At 37.8% G+C, this 23,836-nt stretch overlaps 1 protein-coding gene across 4 annotated transcripts in view; it reads right to left on the bottom strand.

The window, feature by feature from the left end:
• Nucleotides 1-496: 496 nt before the first annotated feature.
• TTC8 (tetratricopeptide repeat domain 8) overlaps nt 497-23,836 on the bottom strand; it is a 49,671-nt gene continuing 26,331 nt past the window's right edge. For 2 of the 4 annotated variants that reach the window (XM_070514174.1, XM_014845873.3), the window contains 8 exons: nt 23,016-23,101; nt 19,036-19,123; nt 16,754-16,864; nt 8,008-8,147; nt 6,489-6,663; nt 6,055-6,177; nt 3,146-3,229; nt 497-1,187 (listed from right to left, as the gene is read on the bottom strand). In XM_070514174.1, the coding sequence (XP_070370275.1) occupies nt 1,071-1,187; nt 3,146-3,229; nt 6,055-6,177; nt 6,489-6,663; nt 8,008-8,147; nt 16,754-16,864; nt 19,036-19,123; nt 23,016-23,101 (924 nt within the window). In that variant the 3' untranslated portion in view covers nt 497-1,070. The remainder of the gene's footprint in view (nt 1,188-3,145; nt 3,230-6,054; nt 6,178-6,488; nt 6,664-8,007; nt 8,148-16,753; nt 16,865-19,035; nt 19,124-23,015; nt 23,102-23,836) is intronic. The other 2 variants (XM_070514175.1, XM_070514176.1) reach the window with 1 other exon arrangement.

Genomic DNA, 23,836 nt, shown 5'->3' with positions numbered 1-23,836 from the left:
AGCCTCTAACGATCTGTAATTCCTTGAATTCACAGGAAGCTAAGTAGTACTATTTAAATCTGAACAGAAACATCTATAAAAGAGTTCTTATGAAGTTAAAAATGAGAAATAACATGGACAGATCCCAAAGTCCAAAATACGAGTTCAAGTGGCCCTGGCCCTTTAACACATTTCCTTGTACGGACGCGTTAATGAGAGTTCCACTAAATACTGGAGAGGAGAGACTTGCCAGGATTTCACAAGGCACCATATGGAGAACAGCCTAACCTCCCTGGGGCTGACCACAGGTGGGACCCCGGGCCTTGACTCCATTTCTAATCCTGCTGTAACAATGTGATATCCCATGAATAGCTTCTCAGAAAGAAACAAAATTGGTGGTACATGATTTCAAATAAAATTTAAAATAATGACTTGATTTCTAAGATTACTGGACTTCTGAAAAACTTACTTTATCTGAGATGACTGAAATAAAAACTCATGAAAAATAACAATGATGTTGTTTTACATACTGATTTATTTAAAAGCACAATATATAAGAATATGTAGAGTGTCTCACAAAACATTTGATAAAAAAGAATTTTAAATACAAAATTTTTAAGCTTTAAATAAAGTCTTTACTTAGGAAAAATATACACACTTTTAGCCACAAAAGTGCAGTTTTAAAGGCAGATTTCAGACCTCTTAAGCTACGTGATACCTAATAGCTAGCTTAAGGGACATTACAGATGTGCATTTATAAATATTTGAGGAAGTTCATGAAAATGTTTTGTAAACATTATGAACAAACATTTAGCATATAATGTGGGAGAAAGTTGGATGATCTACTTAAAAATGGTTAAAGCTTATATTTTATAATATTATCTTACAAAATTACTATTATTATAAAGAATTCATTATAGATTCTGGTTTAAATTCTCTTATGTCATCTTCACTAATATCAAGCACAGGTTTGTATTACATATACATATATATATATATACATACACACACACACACACATATATATACAGACTCTACTTTTTCCCTTGTATAATGCCCCTGCATAAGAATCTACTTGCTCCAAGGAACAATCAGAGCATGGCAAAATGCTGCTTTAGCTGTTTAATTAAATGTTGGGTATCCACATGATCTGGAAATGCTGCTTCAGACTTCTGAGCGGCAACATAGCTTCTCTGTAGATCCCCGATCTGTAAGAAACATCAGAAAAAGACCACAGAATGAGACCAGAAAAAATGAGTAAGAAAGCAAAAAATAAAAGACAGACTATCTGCCTATCGTAGAAATGCAAAGGTTCTTAAAGGTAAACTGCTTGATCTACTTTGACCTTAGAATTCTTTTACCCAGATTATAATTCAATCTTGAAAAATATATGAGAAAAAGAAAACAACCAATTATACAAACAATTTCTGTTCCACGATAGCTGTCTCGTTATGAATTCATAAACCCATGTTTTCTCTTCCTGTCACTGATAGTATTATAAAAATACAATGCCATTTGCAAGTTAAAACGGCCAGCTCTATGTAGCTCAGGAACACCATTTGTAATGTGCCACAGAGAAAGACATGTTTTGATTAGGGAATTCTCTTTTAAACAGAACACTCAAGCAAAAACTATTGTATTTAAGATAATAACATGCTCTAGGAGGTTTTAAATGGTGCTAGCAGAGTAATCTGGTTTTAAAAGTTTATAAAGGGTCTCTCTGATTTTCAATAAACTTTGTGTTAAAGTCCAGTCCCAAAGAAAAACACACACAGTATCTGAACCTATCTGAATATATCTTGATTCATGTGTACATTTCTAAAAAGAGGGTTTTCAGTGTGTGCACACAAAAAAATCTAGGTAATTCAATTCTGGTATTTTTTTGTAATGTATATATGCTAAAAACATGTTTCCTTTTTAAAATCATAGCATTTCTTTTTAACATACTATTTTCTCTTATGAAAGTGTAGCCTTTTGTTTAAAGAAATATCTCATTTGGAGTTACATATTATTAAAATGTGCTAATATTCCTGAAGGAAAGCAATCGAGTCCTCTTTGCGGTTTAGTTGCGCAGCAGCACAGTGCAGGGGAAAACGCGTGGGCATCATCGGGAGCTGGGTGTGAATTCTGAACCTACCAGTGCCATGTAACCCTACGGAAGGTTCTAACCTCTACGAGCCTTCGGTTCCATTAGAATATAAGCTGCATGAGGCAGAGGTTGCTGTCTGTTTTATTCATTGCTAACATCGTCTGTGCCTACTACAGTGCCTGGTGTATAGCAGAGGCTCAATAAACGAAATATCAGTTGTACAAAAAAATGAGTGAGGGAGGCAAGGGATACCTACATTGCAGGGTTGTTGGGAGAATTAAAGAAGGTGTGTAGAGCCCCTGGAACAGTCTGGAACACTTAACAGTGAACAAAAATTACAACTTATGAAAGACAGCTTATTTTCAAAACAGAAATGAGAGTGCAGAGGCTTCGTGCTCATACTATGAAAAATGATGTATTTTTATAATGTCTGTTGGTCTATAAAGACTCTTACTTACATCAGCAAACATTTTTAGCCATTTCCTTATCCTCAAATCTCACCTCCCATGTTAAAAGAAGGTTTCCAAATAAAAAGTTAGCTATTAGACGTCTTTTGTTTATTTTCTTCTTATTATTAAAAATGGCACATGACTCCTTTTAGGTTTTGGATATCAACTGACTTGCAACACAGTATTAAAAGTTGCATTTTTCCCATACTTTCACAGCTAAAGCAGATTTTACTAATCTCCCTAATTTTACAGTAATCATGCCAGAGACTTGGTGGCAATATGATCTACTAATAACATACAGGATTTTTTTGCTGTAAAAGCCAATTACTAAATCATTCCCAAACCAGGAGTTACTTAATGAGTATTTTTCAATGACTAAATGTCATATTTTAAAACATAAAATAATTCTCCTGAAATCTATAATGGTGTTAAGTTTGGTCAATATTAAGTGACAAATTCCTTTACAGTTCATTAAACAGTCCCTTGAAGGAAAGACGTGTATACAAAAATTGTTTAAAAAAATCACATTTTTCAGAAAGGCAGAATTTCCTTGATTATCTGCACTTTTTTTAAACCAAGAAAGAAAAAGAAACAGATGAGATGATACGTTAATAAAGAAAGAGAATACCTTATCAGAGATTGTTGCAAAATTAAAATGCGGCTCATACATATGGGGTGCTAAAGATGACGCAGTTTGTAACAGTGCCCTTGCCTGCGTGAAAAAAAAAGGAAAGAAAAGAAAAACCAAAGGTATATGAGCATAAATCATCACTATATTTCCGAGGTCTTTTTTTTTTTTTGGTAAAAGAATCCTTCACCCAGGACAGGACCTTAATAAACAAGATCCTGTGATAAACACAGGTGATATTCCTCATGAAATACAACTTACTAATACAGAGCTAACTATTTACATCTTGCGAAAATTATTTTAACAATAAAATGCTTCAGAATATGGAGAAAATAAAAGAATTGAGAACTCAGAGTAGATTTAAAGTTATTTGAGATCCACTGCTCTTGTAAAGTTCCTATTTCAATATGACATACGACTCAAAATATAATCCTCTCAATGCTAAAAAAGTCTTATTAATCCAGCTTTTGCTGCTGTTGATTGATTTTGTAGGCTTCTAATTACCCGTTCTCTAATGCAACAACCAAGACAACCAAAAAGCCATATTAAATTTCAAAGCCCCGAGGTCTGTGCTAGATGACAGTGAGCAAGCATTCATTATACTGCTGACCTGAAAAGGACAACTGAATGCAACTAAAAATGACAAGCTTTCTGTTCTCTAAAGTACTCAAAAACAAAATTCACATCATTTTTGTCCCCTACAGTCTCCAAGGTTCATACATCGCAGAGACCACTGAGTGACACGAGATGCTCATACATTCGTTGTTAAGACCACAAACTTGGCATTCCAGGCAGCTGAACAATCTCTTACTTGTAGCAAAACCCAAAACCTCTATCCACGACCCTGAGGACAAATTCGCAGATCTTTTTTTTCATGGAAAATAAAATACTTCATGTAAGATGGTGGATATGAATTTTTAATAAAATGGGGTTAGTATCATGAAAGCTTTCACCAAAACATTTCTATACCAGAGAAAGTACAATGATTAGGAGGGAAAGAAAATCAGCAATGTGGTAACAGAGAAAACCACAAACAAATCCTTGCTTGGATATGGACACAGGCAAAGTTCCGTGAAGAACAAGTTCCCATTTAGAGTAGTTACTTTTTGTTTATAAAATACAAATCCATCCTATTGACCGTGGGGGAATTTATGAAATAAAAGCAACAGCCAGTGATGTTTCTTCCCTCGCTTTGTTTAAAGCTCATCACTGTGCTTAGGAGACCAGGTTGGAGGTTACCGTCCTGGCAGCTGCTCACTATGTCTGCAGCTGTGAGGAAAGTTACTTGCCCTCCTCAAGTGCGTTTCTTCATCTCTAAAGTAGAGAATGTAATAATATCTACCCCTGATTGCCATTAATATTGTATGAGTATAGTTAGCATTTTTAACTTTCTGTTACATACATAATAATAATACCATTTATTAAGCATCTACCCTATGCTCAATACCGTGCCAAGTGCTTGACACACATGATCTGCTAATTGTCACAAAAACACCTTCAGGTACTGTTATTACCTGATCTTACGCATCATCCACTCATGCCACAAATATTGACTGAGCACCTACCCTGTGCCAGGCACTGTCACTGGTGCTGACAACAGAGCAGTTAGAAGACAGAAGGTCCCTTCTTTCACACAGCTACCATTCTACATCCTACATATCAATTTGAAAATATCTCATAAAACGATAAGCACTGTGAAGAAAGAAACAGTAGGAGATGTGATAGTGCCTGAGGGCTCCTTTAGACTGATGCTGGAGATGGCCTTTCTAAGGAGGTGGCAATTAAGCTGAGACCTGAACAACAAAAAGAAAAAAGTTATTGCAGGATGGAAGAAGACGGTTGCAAAGGCCCTACAGTAAGAATGGGCGCTGCACCTCTGCAGAAGAGTGAGGCAGCTAAGGCGTCCGACATCAGTAGGAAAGAAGCAGTGGCAAAGGGGGGTCTGAGAAGGAGCCAGAGGGTAGGTTACATGGGGCCTTGTAGGCCAAGGTTTGAAGTCCAGATTTTATTCCAAATGCAAGCAGAAGCCCCTGGAAGATGCTAAGCAAAGCAGCAATAAAACAGTCTTGTTTTGGGGGCCGGCCTGGTGGCGCAGCAGTTAAGTTCACACGTTCCGCTTCAGCGGCCCAGGGGTTGCCGGTTCAGATGCTGGGTGCAGACCTAAGCACTGCTTATCAAGCCATGCTGTGGCAGGCATCCCACATATAAACTGGAGGAAGATGGGCACGAATGTTAGCTCAGGGCCCATTTTCCTCAGCAAAAAGAGGAGGATTGACAGTAGATGTTAGCTCAGGGCTAATCTTTCTCGGAAAAAAAATAATAATAATCTTGTTTTTTAAAAAATCCCTTAGGCTGTTCTGAGGAGGATGCATTACAGGGTGCCCTTACTCGCTGATGTAAGTGGAAACAAAGAGACCAACTAGGAGACTCTTGCAGGAGTCCAGGCAAGAGATGAGAGCAGTGTGGAGCTGGGTGGTAGGAGAGGAGAAAAGTGGCCAGGTTCAGGATGTGGCCTGGAGGAAGAACTGAGGGGGCTTGCCGAGCACGACAGGGGCATGGGGTGGCAGGGAGAGGCAGTAGGAAAAGATAGGTGTCAAGAGGGGCTCCTAAGATTCTGACTCGAGCAGGGGGATGGTGGATGGAGGACTATGAAGAGTGGAGCAGCTCACTAAGACAGGGAAGACCGGGAGGTGCCCATTTGTCCTAATAAAATTAAGCGTTCCATTTTAGATACAGAAAGGTTAAGTAACTTGTCCAAGGTCACATCGCTCAAAGGTGAAAGAGCTGGGATTCAAACCCAGGCCTGTCAGGCTGTAGAGCTCACTTTAAAATACGCAATAGTAGCCACAAGTGACAACTTTTCTTTGAAGAGAGCAGATGGTCCCTTGGGACACAGGTAGTTCACTGACCTGTTCGACATGGCCCTTCCGCATCTCCAGCACAGCCAGGTTGTTGTAGGCTTCGGCGTGGTTATTGTTGTTGACCAGAGCCAGCCTGAAGCACTGATGGGCCAAATTTGTGTCTCCTATTCCCTACAAAAGAAAAGCACATATTCGCAGACACAAATCCATATGCTTCCTCCTGCCATCTCTTCCCTTCTCTCCTCATATAAGTCTTTTCTGCTACCATAGAAAAAGCAACAAGTACCGATCACAAGAATCAAGTGTGAATTTTATGTAAGAAGATTTAACCCAGGAATATAAAATGAGCTGTAGGGACCCCTAGAAATCTCTAATTTGCTAAATAAGACCATAACCAAACCTGAATTTACAACCCCTGAAAATTTCCTCTAACTTGTGGCTACCTTTTCTATAACAGAAATTATAATAGAGAAATAACATACCACAGCTACATGTCCCAAGTTGTACCAGACATCAGCTGCCTCTTCTTCGTTTTCAGCCAGAGAAAGGGCACGTTCAAATGAGGTCAGAGTCATATCATACTGCTGGGCATAGAAGCAACACAGCCCCAGATTGTTAAAAAGCTGGCAGTTATAAACACCCATCTGCAGAAGTCGCCTTTTAGAAAAAGAGCACACAAATTTTGGTGTCAGATGAACTTTATAAATATTAACACATATACCTTTATAAAGTTAGAAATGAATTCACTTTATAATTTTTAATACTCCCAAAGAATATAAACAGAAAGTATTATAGTAAATGAAAAAAATTTTAAAGCAAATACAAAAGCATGTCTTTTTTATTGGTACTAGTCATGGGAAATGTATCCAGAGGCAAGGTCAGAAACAACTTAATCAAGTTTTTTCCCCCAAAAGCTCTGTTACAGAACCAAAACAAGAAATAAGTAGTCACATAAAGTAAAACCCACACATTTTTTGCTTCATAAAGCTTTGGTGCCCATAGGTGAATACCTAAGACCTTCTAATCTAATTTGAAGACTGTGTTTAGCATGTATCTCCAAGTTTTCAATTGAATCGGTCTTGTTTTTGGTTACCTGTAATGTGCAGTTTAGCTACGTCTACTGACATCCTATGAGCTTCCACCCAGAAAGACAAGCCCATCAGTGGATCCCTATGACATCCACTTAGCTTTCACGCTACAGCTCAAAAACCCCATTTTGTTTCTATGCGTCATTAATTCCAAAGGCCAAGGGACAAGAGAGTTCAAGGAAGTAAATGAAAATCCACCTCAGCTGCCCTGAGGAACCCATGGCCCACTCTGGGGGCTGGGGAGCAGAGTCAGCTGCATGTGCTCAAGAGAGCCTTCATATCATTATGTTTCAGGCTTCTAGCATATGTTTGGAAAGAATTCTTGTCAGCTGCCAGTTATCTCCTTGCGTATCACCTAAGGGCTGAAGAGGATATAAAATTATTTTAAGAAACCATCTATAGGATAAAATAAGTATGTGCTCACAAGAGAACCAGTCAACAGAATTTATTTAGATTTGGAAAAATATTTGGACAAGAGCTGACAGTATTTCACAAAACGGGAATCCTGTTTCAGGTCCTCATCAGGCTCAGAACCTGCAGCCTACTGATCTTTGCAAATTGTGTCATTATTTCAGCGTCAGGGTCCTTATACTATGTATAGTGGTTTTAATGGAGGCAGTGATGGTGAGAAGTGCCCAGTATTGGCTGATGACAAAATGGCTAACTCATATAATGACATGGTGTTAAAAACTCAAGCAGTTGTCTAGGTATATTTCTGTAAGATGCCAACTAATTGTGCATTTCCAAATGAGGGGTTTCACTTTAATGCTCATAAAACATCTGCGTGTTTGAATTTTTAGTCTCATATAGACATGGCTTATACATCATTTCTCTACATTTTCATTCCATCTTTATTATTGTTTCACTAGTATTTCACAGGAATGTGGTTCTACAAGTTGAATGGAAAGCGCACCTGTAAAACCGGAGAGCTACTTCTGGCTGATCAGAATAAAAGTGGTTGCTTCCAATGCATGCGATGGCTTCCACATGAGTATTGTCCTGTTTCAAAACTTCTTTGTAGTATTCAGCTGCTGATGAAATATTGTTCATTTCCTATTCCCCATCAGGACAGAAGAGCAGTACTTTATTAATATTGAACAAGAAATTATTTTTCTTCTGACTGGTTTACATTCTTTCATTCAATAAATATTTATTAAGAGTGTGCCGTGTGCCAGACTCTGTTCCAGGCCCTGGGAACACTGTAGGAACAAAAAGATAAAGTTACTATCTTCAAGGAGGTTACATCTGGTAAGGAAGACCAAAAAATGAACAAATATGTAATATAATGTCAGGCAAGGACAAGTGATGCAAAGAAACAGAGCAGGGTAAGGAGAGGGGGAGGGAGGGAGGGAGGGTGCTGCTTCCGAAGGGGCGGTGGAGCAGTCACTTCAGAGGAGGTGCCATGTGCGCAGAGGCCTGAGTGAGGCTGGGGACGGAGACCTGAGCGCATCTCGGGGAGGCACAATCTGGGCAGAGCGCACAGCAACGGTAGAGCCCAAGGTGGGAACACACTAGTATGAAGAACCACACAAAGGCGAGTGAGGCTGTGAAGAGGGAGAGTGGCGCAAAAGGACATCAGAAGGCAGCCGGGAGCTCTGTCGGCCATGGTAGGAACTTCAGGGTTTTTTCAACATGGAAGGAAAGACATTAGAGCGTTCAGAGGAGAGGAGTAACGTGATTGTATTTAGTTTTTTAAAGAATAACTTGGTGGCTACACACAGGATATGCCAAAGTGGGGAGGGAATGGTAGCCAGGAGACTGGCAGTCTCCCTGATAATCATAAATAAACGTAGTTAATGTTATTAATGAACGTTACATCTCTCAAAGCCACCTTCAAGGCCAGTTCAGCCTCCACACCCTTCATGGAGATTTCTCTAATGCCCTCACTTCACACAGCTCTCTTCTGCCTCTCAAATCAAATGATATATTGTGTGAACCATTCACTCAGTCTCATCGTGTGAGGACTCACATATTTTTATCATAACATTTTATCAAATCTAAGAGACTCCACTGATTGTAAGAAGTGCCAAACAATGCTTTCTTATCACATAGAATTTTTTTTTTTTTACCTCCATAGACTTCAGTTTTGTTTTTTTAACTTAAGGACTTTATTTTTTTAGAGCTGTTTTAGGTTCACAGAAAAACTGAGGGGATCGTACAGAGATACATGCATTTCATTATGCAGTATCAAAAAAATTACATCCATTAATACTATCCCCAATCTCATCAACATTAGTATTGTAAAACTAGCTTTGACCTTGCTGGACCCCTTGAAAGGGTCTCAGGGACCCCTAGGAATCCCTGGACCAAACTTTGAGAAATGTTGATATTAAAATGATATTTGAGGTCTTTCTTCCCACTCCTACTCACTCATTCCCATGAGATAAATTGAACATACTTGTCTCTGCCCCTTCTGGGTCTCTTTGGAAGCCACTCCACCTGCAAGATGGCCACATTCCCTGCCCCGCCGTGTGGAGCAGGCTCCCCGGGTGGAGAAGGCCCACAGGCCTGTGACAGGGCGGACTGTCTGTCTAACTCGGAGGCAGGACACTAGTAAGTCCTTTTGGTCATAGATCTAAAATCACATGCTCCAATTCTGCTTTGCCCAGTAATAAAGTTAATGGTTTAGCCTCCATTTTGTCTGAATCTTGTATCTATCTCTCAGCTGGTTCCCAATTTGGAGTGAGGAACAGGGGTGTTATTTATTAGTCCCATAAAACCCCAATAAAACATTCACAGGTTGATCCAAACTCATCCTTTATATACATTTTTCACATGATTTATATTTGAAATTCTTATTCAAAGTCCTGCCAGGATTTAGTTCCTTAAGAGGTTTTTTCACTGATTGCTTATAGCTGAAAAATAATTAAATTTTTTTTTCAAAACACAGCGCTATTGACACATTTGTTAATTAATTGTTAGTTCATCTTCTCCTGAATTTTGCATTCCTCTTATGTGCAACCATTCCAAATACTCCTTCATATTTTAAGAACCCACTGAAAAGTACAAAAAAATAAAGAATTTCAATAGAAGTATATTTTCTATTTTTTGGTAAAACGAGCCTCATAAAACTTAAAAGAAAAGAACAAATGAGTATCTTACCTCCCTGCAACCTCCACTCCCACACATACACCCAAATCCTTCCCTGCTATAGACTGAATGTTTGTGCCCCCCTAAAATTCATATTGAAGCCCTAATCCCCAGTGTGATAGCATTTGGAGGTGGAGTCTTTGGGAGGTGATCAGGTCATGAGGGTGAGGCCCTTATGAATGGGATTAGTGCCCTTAAAGAAGAGACACCAGAGGAATGATCGCTCTGTCCACCATGCGAGGATACAGCAAAAAGGTGTCCATTTACAGACCAGGAAGAGGGCCCTAAAACTAGGAACCAAATTAGCCAGGACCTTGATCTTGGACTTCCTAGCCTCCAGAACTATGAGAAATAAATTTATATTGTTTAAGTCACCTAGTTTATGGTATTTTCTTATAGCAGCCTGAGCAGATTAAGACATTCTCCTTCCAAAGAATAATCTCCACACCTAGGCAGCAACCTGACCGGTGAGCCTAGGCTCCATGAAGCATAGGGTTCTAAGAACATGACTTTTCTGGTTTCCAGGGCAACAGCATCCCACAGTGCAAGGCTTCAGTGTTCCAGCTGCCAAAACTGGTGTATTAGGCTGCTTGGGTTGCTGTAACAAAATACCACAGACTAGGGGCCTTAAACAATACAAATTTATTTTCCCACAGGTCTCGAGGCCAGAAGTCCAAGAGCAAGGGGTCAGCATGGTCGGGTTCTAGTAAGGACTCTTCCTGGCTGGCAGAGGGATGCCTCCTCACTGAGTCCTCATATGACAGAGGGAGAGAGAGGGAGAGAGAGAGAGAGAACAAGATCTCTGGTTGTCTCTTAAGGGCATTAATCCCATCATGAGGGGCCGACCCTCATGAGCTCACCTAAACGTAATTATCTCCCAAAAGCCCCCATCTCTAAATACTATCACACTGAGGGCTTAGGACTTCAACATATAAATTTGGGAGGAATACAATTCAGTCCATACCAGGCAGCAACGCCCAAAGCAAAGAAGGCTCCAGCCTGAACAGCTAGTTATTTCAAGGCTTTCAGTTCTATCAAATTACCTTAGAATGTCTGTATACTTCATTAATGGGCACAGAATTAATTTATGTAATCTTCAGGAATTTTAGACTGAAACTAACATGTTTTTGGCAACCTCATATGTAGTTTTTCAAACTTGTTATTGTAAAATACATGCTTATGCTAAATAAATGTAAACACTGCAAAAGGGCTTAAAAGGAAAATGTTCCAAATCTCCTCCCCTCCCCTCCCCAAATCCCAGTCAGTAGATGCTCTGATAATAGTTTCTTGAGTATTCTTCACGAAATTTTGTTCACATATATGCACACATCCATGTATGCATGTTTTAACCACAAACAGAATCATTCTGCACATTCTGATATAGTTTATTGTTTGTACTCTCAGTGTCTTGACACTCTTTCCAGATGAATAGAAAGAGCTTTACTCCATTACTTTTTCACTTCTGCATAGTTTTCCATCAATACATAGACCACAATTTATTTAACCAGCCCCTTGTCGATGAAGCATTAGTTTGTTTCCATTTTTTTACCATAAAAAAATACTATAAAACCCTCTTTGTATGTATCTTTGCATACTTGTATGAAAAGATCCTTAAGGAAAATTCCTAGGAGTAAAATTGCTGGGCCAAAGAGCACAGACATTTAAAAATTTCATCTGTAAGTGCAAACAGTCTCCAAATGGGTTGTATCAATGGACACTCCCAGCAACAATGTTCATATGTGGAGTTTATTTGACAAGTCTAGCTGCCATAGAACTCATCCATCTTTATCAACCTAAGTGAAAAATGGCATAACATTATTTTAGTTTTTATTTCTTTAATCATGACTGAGGTTAGGCATTTAACACACCAGATATTGATATTTCCTTTTCATGAACTGCCAATTCATGTCCTTTTCCCTTTTTCCTATCCTACCTTTTGCCCTTTTATTATCGATTTGTGTGTATGAGGGACTTGGGTGGGAAACTGTCCTCCTGAACGCAGGAGAGCTGGAGGCAGAGATGGGGCCCTGCTTTCTCCTTCCAGATGAAATGAGCCTGTGCCGATGCTGATTTCAATTCAAAAACCAGCAAGGTCCAGTGTTTATAAACGTTCCCTTCAGAGGAAAAGCACAGATGGCTTGGTTAGGTTCTTCCAGATCGGTGTTAACCAAGCCCCAGCATGAAAGGGTGGTGGTGCAGCCAAAATGCAGCTGGAGTTTGGCTGTTGTTTCATCTCCGGGGTGATTTGACTCACATGGAGAGGGTCAATGGCCACTGTGTAGGCTAGTAGGAAAACAAAGACCTACGCAAAAGCCACACCACAGTCTGACCCAGAACTACTCTGAGGAAACACCTAGTTTCCATAAATATTTACATTCTTGACTAAACAAATGAGAATTTGTGTGTGGGCATGTGCTTTTGTATATGTATGTGTGTCTGTGTGTAATTTGTCCATCAACCTGTAAACCACCCGAAACCCAGCAATTTTTTAAGCATGTGTAGATTGAGGAAACTAAAAGTTAGCCTTTTGACTGTCCTAAGTATAGCAAATATTTTCCCCATTTGATATTTTTATCTTTTTTTTTGTTTTGGTTTTTATTTTTGCTATATAGAAATTTTATGTTCAAATTTATCAATTATGATTTTCTGACTTTGTATCATGCTTAGAAAGATCTTCTTCATTTTAAGTTTATGCAAATAATTCATCTGTGTTTTCTTCTGAAACTTTCATGATTTTAAATCTTTGAGTCATCTGGCAGTAATAGATTCTTTTAGTATAAGACGTCATTACTCATTCAGCTCTATTTTTTATCTATTAAATAATCCAATAATCCAACTGATTTAATAAGCAATCTTTCCACATCATAAATTTTCATATGTATGAACATATGTAGACTCTATTTTGGTCCTTTTATCTATTCCTGCATCAGAATTGTTTAAATTATAGTAGCTCTAGAATAAATTTTTTATTAATGTAGATTTAAAATAATATTTTCAAGTTTATCAATGTCACTTCAAGTATATAAATAACTGTGGTATCATTATGTGACTTTTACAGTGGTTATTTTTGAACGAATTCACAAAATACTAACTATAATTAGATTTTTAGTTATTTAAAATAAAATTGCAAATAACTAAGGAAGTGAATGTTGCAGTGGTTCTCAAACTCTGTTATACGTCAGAATCACCTAGTGAGCTCGTTAAATATACAAATGCCTGAGCCCCACCTTCCAGGATGCCTGATTCACTACGTAGGGGATGAGCTGTACTTTTCAAACACTTTCATTGTCATTTTTATACACAGTAAAGTTCAAGGACCACTAGAATAATATTTCCCAGGGTCATGTTTCTAATTCAAACACCTTTTAACAAAGAACAGTTCAAATAAAGACCTGGCTTTCACATGGATAAACAAAATGCCTCAAGAAAAAGTAAAACCACAACCAAATCAATTTAGCAAGGATAAATCATTTTTAACAACTTTCTGTACAAAACAAGCAATGACAAATAGGCAGCACACGATGAAGTTCATTTTAAAATAGAAAACATTTAAAAGAATCAAGACCAAAATGAAAGTGATAAATGAAAAGAACATAAAGAGAGCTTCTCCAGAGAATAGAATGATGTACACACAAAAACCCCTGAAGGCATATGTAGTGTAGGCTGCAATACTAAGGAACAAACTTTACCAATTAACTCTAAATCCATTGTCACATAAAGAGAAAAAGAATACACTGGAAATCTCTGTGTGGTAAACCTTGGCATAAGGGAAATTAACTACGTAAATTCAAGGGGAAATACTGCATCCGACTATTGCAAGTCTGTGCTTAGTCCCTGACCACCCTACTTGTGCATGACATCATCCCCAAACTAGGATGCTTTCCTCTCCACTTCTTTCTTCCTTCAAGTGCAAACTTTAATTCCACTTTTCTCAGAAAGCCTTCCCCTGTACACTCAAAAAAGAATATGTTCCTCCAACTCCTGGCCAAACCCACAGCAGAGAATGGAAGCAGGTAGCTGATTAAAGTCTCCACTCGAGAGTCACGACCTATCCCAGCCATAGCAACAGTGACTATAACAGAGGTTTGGAAGGAATTCTGACCAGCAACCACGTGTTAAAGACGCCATCGTTCACTAGCTCTTTCTGCCAGCACTTTCCGCCTAAGAAGAGAAGGGCAGAAGACTGAAAGGTGCAGAAGGCAGAGCCTAAAGGTCAAAGAGCACCGAGTGCATCGGTCACCACTACACATGAATTCCACTGGTTTCAAAAGTCGATTCTATTTAATCTCCTTCCTTTCTAAGCTTCTTGGTCAAAATTTAGTTCATGTTCAACTCAGGTTCACACAAGTAAACATACAGAGATACTGATATAGTATTTTTATTGAATGTTCAAAATCTTCTATTTACAAGTTTATAAAAATTATATTTCAAAAGGGAAAACATTTCTAGACAATTCAAAAATAGTATTTGTTTTTCATTTTAAAAGTAAGGCATGTTCATTAAAGAAAACCTAGGAAATAGAGAAATTATAAAGAAGAAAATAAAAGTCATTTATATACTACCACCCAAATATAGTATTAACTATTAATACCTTGCATTCTTTTTCTAGCAAAATAATTTTAAAACATCATACCTAGCATTTCAAGAAATTTAAAAGAGAATAGAGATGCTTCTGTTCAACATTGTACTGGAAGTCCTAAACAATAAGATATTTTTAAAGATTTTATTTTTTTCCTTTTTCTCCCCAAAGCCCCCCGGTACATAGTTGTATATTCTTCATTGTGGGTCCATCTAGTTGTGGCATGTGGGACGCTGCCTCAGCGTGGTTTGATGAGCAGTGTCATGTCCGCGCCCAGGATTCGAACCAACAAAACACTGGGCCGCCTGCAGCGGAGCACGAGAACTTAACCACTCGGCCACGGGGCCAGCCCCAACAATAAGATATTTTTAAAGCGGTAAAATGACTGAAATGAGGAGATGAAACTGTATTTGCAGATGATGATTATTTTAATTACTTAGAAAATTTAAGAGAATCTATGGATAAGATATTAAAATTTAAACAGAGTATTTAGCTAGGTTGTTAGTATCAAATCAACTTCAAAAAATTAATGCATTCCTACTCACCAGAAATAATCAAATAGAAAATACAATAGAAAAAAAAAAAGGATTTCATTCATAGTTATACCCAGGAATACATCTGGGCAGAAGAGTTAACATAGCAGGTCTGAGAATGCTATTCTTAGAAAGGCCGGCTCAGAAGGTTGGCCATTTGCTGGCATCTGAGAATGTGGCTGGTTCCTTATATTGATATAAAACTTTCCCCAAATGAAAAGAGTGGCTCACTATACCTAAACTGCTTGGACAAACAATGTGGTTTATGCTGAATACCTGCTTTACTTCTTGGAGTCTGGGATTTTGGTACATGACAGACAGAAGGTGCCTATATGACCAGCCCCCAGTAACACCCTTGTATACCAAGTCTCTAATGAGCTTCCCTGATAGGCAACCCTTCACACATGTCATCATAAATTGTTGCTGAAAGAATTAAGTGTGTCCTGCATGACTACACTGGGGCAGAACTCTTGGAAGCTTGTGCCTCATTTCCTCTGAACTTTGCCCCATGTACCTTTTCTCTTTGCTCTGGATGTTTCTAATAAATTATCAAACCTCAGGGTGGTTTCGGGGACCCCCAACAAAATACCTTTATGGAGGTAATTATAAAACATTTATTGAACGACAAAAAAAGAAAACCAAGGTAAATGGAGAGTTATATCATGACTGAGAGTGGGAAGAAAGGCCGCTCCCCCGCCCCCCATCATTCATATATTCAATGCAATTCCAATCAATAAACCTGCAAGGTTATTTTTTTAATGGTTCTTGAGAAGTCGATCCTCATATCAATATGGAAGAGCAAAGGCTCAATAATAACCAGCTGTGAAGAGGAACAGGTGGTAGAATTTGCCCACCTGGTATCAGGAATTATTGGAAAGCTATAGGCATTAGGCAGCAAGGAGGGTATCTCACCGGGGTTTTTCATGGAATTTGACAACATGACTCTAAAATTTATAAGAATAAGCCAAAGTCCAAAATAGCCAAGATGTTCCTGATGAAGACGAACAAAGTGCCCTACCAAAGAGTATTACAAAGCTATAGTAATTAAGATAGTATAACACTGGTATAAGGATAGGCAAACAGACCAATAGAACAGAATAGAAAGCCTCAAGATATACCTACCACATATAGAAAAAATTGATATTTGACATTATAGACCTCAGGAAAAGGATCAACAAATTTGCTAAGACAAATAGCTATCTCTAGGGGGAAACTAATTTAAATCTCTATCTCATACCATTCTCTATACTTTTCTGTATGTTTGAAATATTTCATAATAAAAACTTAGCTTGACTAAATGCATACACTAAAATCTCTTATTCTATTGGTAAACCACAGGCCAACAATCATAATTTTATAAACTGTTCTTCTTGCTAGGATCTCAAGGGACTATGAGCTTACTTAAGAAGCATATAACTTCAAGGTTACATCAACTTTTTGAATAATATGAACCTTACCTCATAGATCCTGGCAATTCCACAAAGTAGGGTTACTTCTCCTGGAAACTTATCTAAGCCTTGTTTGTAAAGATTTAAAGCAGTCACAGGTTGATCCAATGAGATGTAAACCTAAAACCAAGACACAGTTCAATAAGAGCAATGGTTCTTAAAATAATAGTATTTGTTACAATTTTGTAAAAATTGCTTACTACCAAATTATCTCCTAGATACCACAGTAAAAAAATGTCAGAAATGTGTAGAATTAATTTTCAACAATGATGTTATAGTTTTGTCTCCTCATATTGCATATGAAGAATTCATTCATTTATTCCTTCAACAAATGCTCATTGCAGGCTTACTATTGTCACAGATACTGAGCAGTAACTAGACAAGAAAGGATCAAGGGAAAACCCTTTGAGGATAGAACAGACATGAGTATGTCTAAAGGCTGGCACTAAGGAATCAATCCTAAGACTGAAGTGGAAGATGCAGGAGAAAGGGGGAATGACCCATGGAACAAGGTCTGAGAAAGAGCAGCAGGCGAGAGCTTGTGGAAGACCCTCAGAAACAGAGGAGAAACTGATTGTGAGGTATGGTGTCAGGAAGTTGAGAGAGTTAGCCCTTGATGGCTTCCACTTAACTAGCAATTAGGACATTAGCATGGATAAACCATACACTTCATAAGAATTTCTAAAATAGAGAATTATTTTATGATTAGAAACATAAGATTATGACATTTTTTTCTTCATGATCATGGATCCTCTATTTCTTCCTAAACACTTAGACTGTGCTTTGAAGGAGGCCCAACTGGCTACAGAGAAAACCGTTTACAGTGTTTATGGCTAAAGTATGAGATTAGAGGGAGAGATATGGATGAAACCTTCTCAGTTTTTACCTTATATGCTTCAGAACTGCTTTATTAAATATAATACATAATAATTTAATATACTAATATAAAATATTTGATAATTTTTTAAATTAAGAATCCAAATTTTTAAGAAATAAGGTTTTTCCTAAAATCTGCTTGATCTCTATTATTTAGCAATCCTTCCTTCATATACTAAAGAAAATACGCACACTTTACCTCTATACAGTCATGGAAGCAACAACAGATTTAAACAAATCAACTTATGGATAAATAAGTCAAACCATGGATTTAACAATAGTTAAAATTAAAAGTACATTTTCTTAACTACGTGGCAAGTGATTATCCATTAAGATGACAGTCAAATAGTGTGACTTGAGTTTTAATTTCAAGCTATCAGAAAAGTTTAAAAGTGTACTGGGATGCTCAGAAACTTCTTTAAGAATTTAAGTTTAATATATAATGCATAGAAGATAGACTTAGATACCGGATAGTTTCAAACATTTTTGAAAACCACTGTAAACATACTAATATTAGCACAGTAAGTTTATACAGCACAATTTTCATTTTGTTTCCTTTTAGTATGCCAATTTTTAATACCATATTTAGGAGGTAGTAGTACTTCCTTTTACATCTCATCTTCTTTTCAATGTGCTTTACCATACTTTTTAATTTAAAAAATTCTTAAAGATACAGCAAGATGAATTCATAACCACCAGTTCATCAAACATTTCTTTTCAGGCAGCCTTGCTGAGGGTGAAGTAACTTTATCCCAAAACTGAAAATTATAGGTGGCCCTGCACTTCTCTTGTGGCTGTGGGTGGCACTAACGGGGCAGTGAGCAGGCTCTGGAATCAGAAAGCCCTGGGTTTGAATGCTGGCTCTTAACAGCCAAGTGATCCTGAAAATCTTACTTATCCTGTTATCCTCCTTTTCCTTAAGGTACAAAGGAGAAGCCATAAGGGTTAAATTAAACTGCATATGGAATGGACCTGATACCATACCTTACACTGAGTAGGTGCTCAATAAAGGGGAATGTTGTTTTTGTTATTATGGAAGAGACAAGAAATGAAGGACCTACACAAAAACAATCCCTATTCTCTACAGTCCGCTTAGGCGCAAGACCGTGGTAAAAAAGGCCTCTCTGGGGCCTATTATGCATGGGGGTGGAAAGCCCCTGGTATTTTCTTCTGCTCCGATGAGCAATCTTTCAAAAGGGTTTTCTTATTTTTCATGGCAATCAGTTTCTCCTGGGATGGTTACCCTCCACATGTTCTCACGTTTCCCCTTGCTATAAAGAAAAATAAGTTAAGACTGAACATGCTAACTTGCCAAATATTCCTGAAGAAACTGGCAACTCTCCCCGTGCATTGAGCAGAACTAAACACTTACTCCAAGAAGACCGATTTCACTCAAATTAAGAATACTTACTTACTTTCGCCAAGTAGAGGAACGTATCTACCATTTCCTGCTGCTTCAGGGCTGATTTAAACTGTTTTTCTGCTTCACGATACATTCCTAACCTAAGAACAACCATTAAAAAAATTAGACGTTGAACTTAAAAATAAACACTACCGCATTTATTCATACCCTGAGGATATGAATAGAGATAAATTACATCTATAAGAGTAAGCATGTACCAAAGAAGGTAATGTTGTACACGCACATATATTAACATAAATGTTTACACAGTTCAGCAAAAAGTTGCCTATTTCCCAAATTCACTGTCTATCTAATGCTCAAATGCTATGTAAAGAGTCTGTCAGAAGCCTAGTCACAGCAGGACTAATAGCTGCCAGGAGCCAGGTCACAGCAGTTCACCACCCAAAGAGCTTATGATCAGCTGGACATATGGTAAGCGACCTGAATAAATGCTTAGTCTCCATTTTCCTGGAAGAACTGAAGGGTGACACTTCTTTGAAAACATCTTCCGCTCTGAGACAAAACCCCATTTTTAAAGCTATTCTTAAACAGTTTTGATGTAAGTAGTAATTGCCATCTGAGTATAAAGCTATACTATTTTGTTATTCTAGAAACATTTTCTTTTCCTTTTTTAATATCTGATACTGATTGTCCTATCTACAAATTTGAGACTTGCTCCTTGTGTAACTAAAACTGTCCTGATGTCAGCACCCATCTCTTCTGCCTAGGGAACATTTTGTTACCACTAAATCAATCATTAAAGCACACTTCAGCCTGTCCTTAATAGATCTGTTGGGCTTTCTCATAACTACTCAACCCTAGCCATCTAAGAGCTACTTAGGCACTTTATAACAACGCTTTTATTTTGTGAAATAAAGTCAGAACAAAACACAGTATGTCCCATTGTGCTACTTTCATTTAAAGGCTTGAGAGAATAGCTTGATCTTTTCTCCTAACCTAAGCCCCAAGCGTTGGTGTGGCTATACCCAAATAGCCATTGGAAGACATGGTGATTAAACAGGTTAAAAGCGACCCCAAACAACTGGCCTAAAGTTAGAGGACGTGTGACATGGCAGAAACACCCCCCTCTTCAAAGGTCTCACAACTTTTACAGGAGCATTTATAAAATGTTATCAAAGAACTCTAAAAGTTCTGGAAAACTGCATATTTACATACATAACTTCAACTGAACATGCTAGTCTTAAACACAGCTGAAGTTGAGTCACTAAATTCCATGAACACCTAATTATCCATGAGAGTCTATATATTTGTATTGACCAAGTCCTCTCTATCCAAAAATGATTTAAAAGGGATTACAAGAAAAGATACGTATAAAACAAGAATATGAAAACAGAAATGGATTTTTTTTAAAAACAATGGAGATGGAAGGATAAACGAAAAACAAACAAAAAAGCAATCTGAGTTATTGAGCTACCTGGAAACCAAAGAAAGGAAGGAAAGATGGGTCACATGTTTTTATTGCTGCCTCCTCAAAGGATAACTTCTTCTAGTACTGTCAAAAAGGGATTTACCACATGAGTTCTTGTGTAAAGGAAACAGAGTGGACCATGTATAAAGAAAGTTTAGGAACAACGAAAACATCAGTTAGGTGAATGAACACACACCAATATCAGAGAGTCAGAGTCCAGAGACAAATCCCCACCAAATGCCAACTTTTTCTCTCCAATTTAATGCAATAACCATTGTCAAAGCACCAACTGCACATTTCATGCACATTTCATGATGGCAAGATGGGAAAATGAAGATAACAACTATATCCTGTCCTGAAGGCACCAATAAAGACTGAAACAAAACATGTTCACAAATAAATTTAATTGTATTATGGCAAAGAGACAAAAAAGTGCTTTGAGAGCACAGAGGGGGAGCACACCAGGATAGTTTCAGGGAGAAAGTGACAGGCAAGATTTTGACAGATAGGGTAAAGTGGGGCTGGGGGGACATTTCAGGTAGAAGCAAATTATCAGCATAAGCACACAGGGAGGAAAGTACACAGCATGTTAGGGCAACGCTGAGTTGTTTTAGTTTAACTAGAAAAGGGAACATAATAAGGAATGGGAGAAAGTGAGACATATGAGCAAACATGTAGACTGGGACAAGATCATGGATGGCACACTTAAAATCCAGATTTCATTCTAGAGGTAATGGAGATTAACCAAAGTATCCAACCAGAGCTGTTCTGTCACAACCAGTTACTCTGACAGTGGTATATAGGAAGGATTGATAGGGTGAGAAAATGGAGAGAAAATCCAGATAAGAAGCTAACGTGACAACTGAAACAAATGACACTAAAAGCCAGAAGTAGGGCACCTGAGTGGGAAGGGGTAGTAAGGGAGCAACGTGAAAGCTATTGCAGAGGAAGATCCAGGAGCACTTCACAATCAGGAGCAAAGAGACGGAAGTCAATTGGGGGCTGTATCCTCTGGTAACGCATCCTTGACCTCTCCAGTCGAAGTTAGGAGCTCCTTCTCTGGACTCCCACTGTACCGCCCTGCGTTTGCTTCTACCATAACAGAAACCACGCTTATAATTGGTTAATGTCTTCTCTCCCCCATTCAATTGTAAACTATTTGAAGGAAGGGACTATCTAATAAATATTTGTAACCTCTGTGCCTGGCAGGGTAGCTGCTCATTAAATATTTTACTGAGTGAGTGAATGAATGAATGAATGAATGCTGAATACATAATAAAGATGAGAAGCTACTAAAGAACAGAGAAGAAGAATAATTAATATGACAAAGTGCACTCATTTAAATGCCATTCTATGGATGGCAGAAGGAATCCAAGTTGTGCTTTTCTTTAATTATTAAAGGTTTCTGAAGGTTTTGCTTAGAAGCTCAAGATTTCAAGCTTGTCTTCAGAAATTATATTCATAAGAGTTTAATGTCATAATGGTCTAAAATTACCTTTTAGCAGAAAACACTTCCTCAATCTAACAGCAAGAAAAAATAGAGTTCGATGTGAAATATCTAAATGGAAAGTAGGCTTACTTTCAACAGTAGAAGAAGGAGTATCCTTTTTATTCCATTTATACATTCCTTTACCTCAGTGTTTGACTCACAACTAAAGTTTATAAGTATTGAAGGACGTTCACAGTAACCAATCTACATCGTTTTGAATAATAAAAAGCATTTATCTTTATAAAATATAATTGCTCATTTATCTCTACTTTTCAAATGCTTTAAATGCATTTCAACATCAGGCAACAATTTTCAGATCTTATTTACTAATTGCTGTATAATATTTATTCATAAAATTAATTACAACTTTTCTGATCTCTCAATTAATTTGCTTAAAAGTGTGTTTAAAAATTAAGTAAATTAATATAAGAATATTTCAATCCTAGAGAAACACTATGGAATTGTGCAAATAGTAAGAGAACTGGCATCAGAAAGTTGAGCGCAAATTCTTGTTCTGACACTTAACTAGCTATATGAATCTGGACAAGTCATTTTATCTTTCGGAGGCTCAATTTTTCTCATTGGGACAAAGGGCTAATCACAGCAACTACCTCCAAGGTGCTGAGAGATTTAAGTGAGATAATATAACATACGGATAAGCTATCTCTTATCTGCAAAGCATTTTACAGATGTGAGGCATCAGTGGAAATAAGAAAGACTTGAGAGCCAAGGGGAGTGGAGTGGGAATCAACAGACTCGATCATAGTCCCAGAACGTTACTAACTAGTTCTTGATGCAAATCATATCCACTCTCTGGCCTCAGCTTTCTCATCAGAAGAGAGGTGTTTGACCTGATGGTCTCAGTTTCCCCTCCCCAGTTCCAAAATTTTATTATTCTAAAGGTGTCAGTTCTTAGTGCTACCAGGTGATTGTTAAGTAAATGTTTCTCAAGTAAACCAAAGACACAGTTCTCATTTCTTCATGAGGAAATCTATAAAAAAAAACAAGTTATCAGATTTGAGACTCTAAAATATGTTGCCACTTCTAAGCCCTTCAAAAATAATCAAATTTTTACCTGTAGTAACATTTTCCAATCTGCACTTTCCACCACCAGTCCTTGAACTGAGAATGCTCTGTAGAAAGGGCAGCCAAATCCAAAGCCTTTGAAAACAAGTCATTTTAGATTAGGATTTTCTTTTCCAACAATAAACAGAAACAATAAATAATGAAATAAACCATACAATTAGCATAAATCAAAACATGCATTAGAAATCAGACAGAAACTCAAGTTGCTCATATTTCCAGATGGCCCCACCAATTTTCCCTAAATAATCAGTTCCAGACCAGAGGGCTGACAGCAGATGAGAAGTAAACATTGATCAATGGGAAGCAGATGCACAATATATTTGAATACAATTTTAATATACAAGGTACAAAATCGATAATAAAAAATCCCTAAGTTTTTACCCCCTCCCCACCAAAATGCCTCCAAACTTAGCGGCAGTCAAGCCTTTGGTGTGTGAGTCAGGTCCAATTGCAGGGACCACTTTCAAGACAGATGTGGAGAAAGAGAGAAAGATCAAGTGTGTAGACAGAAAAATGTCTGAAAAACAGGATCATGAAGAGTGAAAGGAGCAGAAGTCCTAGGGTAACCGTCATCTTCAACAACCATCGTGCCGTTATTCTGACATCACCTGACATTCCAGGAATTCTAGGGGTCAGACTTTCCTTTGCAGCAGACTGAAAAAGATCTTAACTGCTTTCATATTTCACATGTGTTTATCCCTTTCTAATCTCTTCTAGTTTGTTCCTTCTATTGTTTATTCAAGATCAGACAAGAGATGACTAAATAGGAAAGTAGGGTTTTCTACAGAGGAAGTGGAAACCACCTGGACA

This window comes from Equus asinus, chromosome 7, assembly GCF_041296235.1.
Source record: "Equus asinus isolate D_3611 breed Donkey chromosome 7, EquAss-T2T_v2, whole genome shotgun sequence".
Taxonomy (NCBI): domain Eukaryota; kingdom Metazoa; phylum Chordata; class Mammalia; order Perissodactyla; family Equidae; genus Equus; species Equus asinus.
This window is presented reverse-complemented; position numbering and strand designations above follow the sequence as displayed.